Source organism: Haemaphysalis longicornis, unplaced genomic scaffold, assembly GCF_048455015.1.
Source record: "Haemaphysalis longicornis isolate Haplotype H1 unplaced genomic scaffold, Haemaphysalis longicornis Haplotype H1 scaffold_2, whole genome shotgun sequence".
NCBI lineage: Eukaryota > Metazoa > Arthropoda > Arachnida > Ixodida > Ixodidae > Haemaphysalis > Haemaphysalis longicornis.
The window spans coordinates 236,551,821-236,559,089 of record NW_027526295.1 but is presented as its reverse complement, the minus strand read 5'-3'; the positions used below and the strand labels follow the sequence as shown (position 1 = coordinate 236,559,089).

The following is a 7,269-nucleotide window of genomic DNA, read 5'->3' as shown; positions in this document are numbered from 1 at the left end:
TCCAAGCTTCGTATCGTGGAAGTACTGCCGCTGTCGCTGTTCAAAGCAAGGCGAGACTTCGATCGCATTCTTAAGAAGCACCCACACGAGCTGCCAGCCGAATTTCACTTCTGACGTTGGATCGCTCGAACGCGCCGCCGTAAACATTCACAAGCATGGAGCGACCTACAGCTGCGCGGTGTTTGCCAGGTGGGCTGCGACGTTTGCGTTTGGCATTCTGCTGAGTTATCGCGCGTAACGAGTGTTGTGTCGGGGGTGGGGGAGGTGGTGAGACTAGCTTTGGTTTCGCTCGCGCGCGTTTTTGCATACGTTCGCATTTTCGGTGCTCCGGCGTGGTGGTGCGTTTTTATCTACTTCAGTGCACTGGAAAACAAAGGGTTCAGAACTCTTATGTTGAGTGTGACCACCTCGCGTCGCGAGCAGTACGCCGGCTGTTTGTCCGCTGAGGACCGCTCGATCGGTGCGATACGTATATGAAAAAAAAAAAAAAAAAAAAAAAACGAATGCTAGATTACGCCTGGGAGGGACCTTGCTGAATTGTGGACTGACTGCGCCTTGGCAATAAATGGTTAAAGAAAGGGTTGAAATGGTTGATCTTTTCAACTTTGCCTGAGCGGCAAAGTTGAAAAGATCATCTCCACTTCTGCACGCGGCGGCGGCACACAACTCTCCGACTGCGGCGTGAACTTCGACGGCTCCGGAAGCTCAGTAAACAAAGATGTTTTCTGCCTCTCCCGTCCGACCACTTTGCCCGCACGATCAGGCCGCTGCGCGTTTCGGGTTGCAGGCAGAGCTGCGCGCAACGACTCGTCGCCGAAACTCGAATACGCGGACGGCCCGGCAACCAAACGGATAGACGCACGCACGCAGCGTCGGCGAAGGGCCACATGAGGCGCAAAGAACTACCGCTTGCCTGTCACGTGAATAGAACATCTCCCGTCAGTCTTTCCTTTTTATTTTTTATGACTAGGCTTCACGATTGTCACGTGACGCTCCCTCCTAAACTTTTCTTTCCTCCATGGATTTTATCCTCTTTGCGGCGTCGGCCATGTTTGGAAGCTGCGCCGAGGCCGGATTTGCGCGTAATGGGAAATTTAGAGGTTCCGCGTTAAAAACAAAGCCCAGATGGTTCCGGTTCCCTTTCACCCGAACCAAATGGTTCGGGTGAAAGGGAAATCTGCTTCCCTTTACCAGGCCTAGCCTTATTTTTTTTAAGGAAGCGAGGGGGGAGGGGGGGATTAGATATCAGAATCTGTGGCGAATATTTGCAGTAAGAAAGAGAAAATTAATAATTTCACTTAGGATCGTAAACAAAAAAAAAAATGAAACGCCCTGGCGCGACCGTTAGCAGACACGAGCAACTGCGGAAAAATTAAAATACGACTTAACCTGGCCGTTAGCAGAGATTAATTATTGGGAGAAAATTAACATCACGAAAGATCAGGACGAGAAAAACAAATGCATCATAGCTTTCTGGTGTACTTCCTCTCTTTCCATTGTTTTTGGAGCGGTTGATTTTCTGTTATACTTTACCAATTAGTCCGAGTTTCCAAGTTAATGCATTATTAACAGGCATAACCCACATCCAAACATTCGCTCGCAGCCCCTCCCCCTCCCCCCTTCCTTTTTTTTTCAAAGAACGCACGAATTCGCACACAGGTCAGGTTGTTGCTGGAGGCCACCCGTGTATTTAAGCTGGCGACAGAGCCTTGCCTGCGCCTCAGGCTAGACAGAAATCCGTTTTAAATGCAGAGCATTTCAGTAACTCACGATGTTACCCGCGTTGACGTCCGTAGTCGTAGTCCGCACGCTCACTGCGCATGCGCGTCGAGTCGAGGCGATAGCGAACACTCTCTCGCGAGGGGCATTGGATTGGATTGGCTTGGATTTGGATTGGGTTAAATTGGATTGTGTTGGATAGTGTTGCGTCATAGCCGCGGCAGACGCGCTGGGGCCGGCGCATGTGCAGTACTCTCTCTTCCGCGGTTTCCTCTCCTTCGGGCGCGCTGCGCATATAACCGGTGTGTCGTTCTGCGGCGAAGCAACATCCGCGCTTGGCTCAAACACCTAGAGTCCACGCCGCTTTACAAGTACGCCAACGTCGTCGACTGGGACCGGCTTACGCAGTCTCCTTAACGTATATAAGCGGCGGAGCGCGCGTTCGGAATTCAGTCAAGGGCGTCTTTGCTTGGCTTTCGCTTGACGTGACGCTTTGCTTGACTCGAGTAGATGCGACGCATTTACTCGAGTTCCCCCCGTGGGAAGATGCGGGCGGCTTTTTCCTTAGAGGTTTGACGGCTCGCAAAGTATTCTAAAGCGGGTTGTTCTGTAGTCCCCTTTTTCAAAATTCGGGGGAGAGGCGGTCATATAAAGCGTATGTAGTTGAATACATGCATTACCGCACTTCTTCAACAAGGCACACTCTGCACCTGTCCAGTCTACGCGCGCTAGAACCCCAAGATGAAAACTAAAACGTGAGGTATAAAGCGTAATACAGCTGATGAAAGTCCATTCTGTAAGATTAGTAACCAAGAAAACGAAAAAAAAAATGTAAATATACCCATCAGTTATTGTTTAATTTTTCGCAATGCGGAGTGTGAAAACCACAAAACCTTATTTTCAAATGTCGCCAGAGGTCCTTTATTCGGCCCCATTCATGAGATATCTTCTGTACTACAAAATACTACTCCTCAAAAGCAAATTTATTTTTCCGTAAAGTGCTTAACCATCCACGCAATTGAGATAACATTTAAAGGTAGGCCTGGTTTCTTATATTGGGCGCGCTAATTCAAATCTTGAATATTCACTGCGAACGTGAAGCTCGGTAATCTGTGCTGACATATGGTGCTTAATAGTTACAAGTGGAAAATAGGAGCACATTACATTATAACACCTTTAAACAATGCTGCTTCCTTTATCCATATATAAATATCCAATAAATTTTGCGGGAGATGGACTGAAAGGAGCATGTCAGTGAATTTTTTTTTTTTTTATTCATTCCCAGCTTTCTCGCTCAAAATTCCGACCTCTCAGGAACCTAGCAAAACCACTTTAGGCAAGTGATATTTGACATAATGCAAGAAGTCAACGTGAAGATGAAAATTCTAAAAGAACTATACAGGATTATTTGTATTTTTTTGTGGAATTCGCTGTCAAATTTCACTCCCCATGCATTTGTATGGGAGAGTTTCCATGGCTCTGGAATCTAGTCGCGTAATGTGCAAGACTTGACACTGTGCACAAAGCAAGCTTTCACCCGCAGTACTAGCTGCGCGAAAGCATTTTACATATTGCTAAATAACTAGAGAGTAATCACTGTTGAAACGACTGCCATGAGCGGGAAAGCTGCACATGTACAAGTGAACCGGGCCACAGTTCGCTTACAAAACGGACTACCGAGGGAGGCGGCAGGCGTGCATTGAGAGCGAAGGGGCCTCGCGGAAGTCGTGTATCGTTGGCCGTCGTGCAGAGAGCGTGCGACTCACCTGTGTCGTTGCTCGTAGACCGTCACATTGCTCCTCGACTCGGCGAAGCTGGTGTTGGACACCGCGTTGGACAGCTCGTCGGCCCTGCGCTGCAGCATCTGCGCCGCCGAGGCGTTGGGCCGCAGCAGGGGCGTGGGTGACAGGGGTTGCAGCGCGGGGGCCGCCGTGGACTCGTTCCCGCAGCCCGCGCTGTCGGCCTCGGCGCACGACGAGCCCGCCGACGCCAGGAACAGCAGCAGCAGGGACGAGGCCAGCGCGGCCAGGTGAGCGCCGCTCCACCGTCTCCCGTCGCCCGATGACCGCATCTCTTCTTCTGCGCGCCGACTCCCGAAAGACGTCTCCGCTCCTCGACTAGGCGAGCAGCCCTGGAGGGTCCAGATGAGCAGATCGAAGGACGCTTGCAGTCAGCTGGCCGGGTGTGCGCGTGAGCCTGCTCGGCGGCAGGTAGAGAGCATGAGACGGTCTGCAAGGGATCGGCGCCGCCTCTTTATAGGGACGCCCCGACCTCCTCTCCCTCTGGTCGCCCTCTCCCCCGCCAGAGGAGCGGGAGGGGGAGCAGGCGGTGTTTGTACGCCCCGCTCTGCGCTGCACGGGCCCGCCGACGGAGAGGGGAGCGGAGAGAAGTCCAACTCATTGGGCAACCCACTTCTTTGCGTTGTTTACTAAACCCGCGAGAGCGGAAAAAAGCTCTGTTTACGTTTTGGCGAACGGCGAGAGTGTATTGGGAAGAGGAAGGACGCGTTACAGCAGTTTGTCGGTCAACTTCAAACCGCAAATCGAGCAATGTTGAAATCATTATGATTTGCCTGACCTTAGACAAGGTGGGCGGGAGGCAAGTCCGTGCGAGACCTTTATTTCAATGACTGTAGCGTTGAAGAGCACTTCCGTTCTAGCCGTTTCGAGTTCTGTTTCTTGGAAGCTAAACCTGGGCTTGCTGCAGAGCTTTAACCCCCTGACCTCCTCGGCAATGTGCTCTCTTTCCTCGGTTGCGCAACACGTTAAAGCAGGTGAATTCGCCCACAAGATATTAAGTTAGCAATGCTTACACTGCTCATTTTTAGGTTATAAAAATATTTCGACGTAGCTGCAAGTTATACGCTGTAGTGTATTTTTCCTTAAGAGGGGGGGGGGGGGGATTGTATTATAGACCACGCCAAATTTGAATGCAAACTTTACGATTTTGCTTTTTATTAAATTGCTCAATGGGGCAAGATCATTAGGTCTATAAATCCAGAATGGTGGAAAAATGTTGCAAAAAGGTACTTCAGGCCTCTTCTGTTTTCCAGCATTACATAAATGTCGCCCTGGCCGGACAACCCCGATTCGATCTCGAGTGTTGATAATTTATTCTATGCAAATAGTCAATAAAACCAAAGTTTACGCAATAAGTATAAAATAGGTCATGGAAATAAACTCCTTTAAAATTTTCTATTGACATGCCGAAAAGAGAATTTCTGTAAGCTATTGACAGGCTTCAGTCGCAGATAATTTTGCGCATGTCTATTCCGAACATTACACCTAACCTCTACGTTTTTTTTTTTTTTGCCTATTTACATCATTTATCTCTTATTTCTGACGGCCAATCTGCTCGCCAATCTGACGGCCGAACCATCGCTGCTGTTTCTTAACTTTTGTCTCGTTGAACCTGGAACTCAGTGAGCGCCGGATCTGAAATGTGAGTCGAAACGTAACCACGGATGCTGGGGTGCAGGGTACAAAAAACTTAAACAAAGTGTCAGTGTCCTCCGAATCCCGTACCAAGCACCGCACTATTCGGAGTTCTGTTTACGCTATTCCCAAGGTTTGCCGTGTAATATCTCCCCTCTGTTATTTTTGTCTTCTCACCTGCGCGTGCAGCGCGGAGTAAGCGCCCCTAACTGGCCTTTACGCCCCCTTTTGACCATCTTTTTTTGTTGTTGTTTCGCTTCTTTCCTTCACTGACCCAGTCCCCCTATCCCTGCTCTCATACCCGTCCACCAATTTACGGCAGCATCCCGCGAACTCGGAGTTTTCGTCAATATCCACGCATCTCTGTCTGCTTTCTTTCTCTTCTTCTTCCCTTTGCTCCTCTGTTTTCCCAAGTTGTTTTCCAATAAACTCCGTGCTTTCTTTCCTGCTCGTTTTCTCTCAAATCGTCCTTTTATTTGTATTTTCTTGCTACCGATTTTGGTGCGCGGGCGGGGTCGAAGAGCGCGCCCGCAGGTTAGGCGGGGAAAAAGAGACAACTGTGGTCGCCATCATCCAGGGGCCGAACTTTTGCTGGCGCTGCGTCTACTACCTTCGTCTGGGTCGCGGCACTTCGATCCGTGACCTCGACGGCAAACTCCGGAAAGTGAAGATGAAGAGGGAAGGAACGCCGAAACTTGGAGAACTTTTCCGTACTCGCCCTTCGGCCATTTACGCGAAGCGAACGCACGGGACGCCTTTTCGGGCATGATCACAATAACGGGAACTAGTAGGGAGGGAGGGAGGGAGGGAGAAGAGGGACAGTTGAGGAAAGGCAATGAAGTTAACCAGGCCAGTGTCAGGTTAACCACGCTACACGTTGGGAAGCGGAAGGGATATCGAAACGAATAGTGGGGAAAATAGGGAGGAGCAAAATAAGGGAGGAAAGGAAGAGGGAAGTACAATGACAACACCATCGACAGCAAGAAGAGACGGGGAGGGGAGAAAGGGCTGAATGCCAAAACATGATGCGGGAAACGATGTGCCAAAAGGTGCCCTTCATAAAGGACACAAAACAAGGTACGGCTGAGACACAAAAGAAAGCACGTAACAGAAGGTTAAAATAACCCGCGAAAGACACGGAAAGAGAGGAAACGTTTTCGAAGTTTTTGCAACATTTTCATCAATTTGAACTAAGAATGCTAGGAACATATTCGCGCATGTAATTGGTGGCGAGACGCAGCTGAGATGTTCCTAATACATATCACGCCTATTTTTGGAAGATATATCTTAGAGTTTATCCAAACAAATTTCCGATCCCTCGGGCAGACATTTATTCTGTACAGGCTAAACATGTGGAAAGACGAGGAAAATGCTGTAATAATATTCCAAGCTTTGTGATTGGATGTGACCTATACCAAATTGTAGAAACCAAAGGTGCTTACGGCGGTGGACTAGTCGATGCGTTTGTTATTTTTTTGTTGCGTATACTATTGCAAAATTTCCAAGGATCAACGAATTTCTAAATAAATTCTGGGAGTTTCTTTTTTTTTTTCAAATCAAAATTGAAATCCATTAACATCAGTGTTGGGAAAACCTTGCCTAGTTCCTCTTTGGCAGCCAGTACGGTATACAGAAAATTTTACTCGGGATGTGGTATCTTTGTTATTCTTTGTGTATAACCAAGTTGCTCATAACGAAGACTGGCCGCTCATACATTAAACAAAACGCATTTTGCAGTACTGGTGAGTCGTGACCGAACCCAAACCCATCGCCTCTGGAGCCACTAAGCTTTCTTGGGTCAATACGGCCACGTATTTATGGACAGGAGCCGGGAATTGTGTAACGTTTACAAGTTCACTGTGAAATAAATATTTATGACAAGTAAATTAAACTCGGCCTAGTGATAGGGTTGTCCTGGCGACCACTTTTAGCGTGATTTTTTTGTTTTTTTGTTTTCGAGATTTTTTGTTTTCGAGGAGCTGTCGAAAGTTGGCTATGCTGCAGGATTGATTTTTTCGACGTGGCTTTTTTCTGCACCTGTCGACGCACGCAGTATCGATCATAACCTAAGCTATAACAGCTCCGCTGTAGAACAAAAAAATGCTGGAACTACGTT

At 48.4% G+C, this 7,269-nt stretch overlaps 1 protein-coding gene across 2 annotated transcripts in view; it reads right to left on the bottom strand.

Annotated features, from left to right (window-relative positions):
- The window catches only part of LOC144170182 (uncharacterized), a 56,499-nt gene extending 52,549 nt beyond the window's left edge, over window positions 1-3,950 (bottom strand). For both annotated transcript variants that reach the window (XM_077699802.1, XM_077699803.1), the window contains exon 1: window positions 3,486-3,950. In XM_077699802.1, the coding sequence (XP_077555928.1) occupies window positions 3,486-3,790 (305 nt within the window). In that variant the 5' untranslated portion in view covers window positions 3,791-3,950. The remainder of the gene's footprint in view (window positions 1-3,485) is intronic.
- Window positions 3,951-7,269: the final 3,319 nt, after the last annotated feature.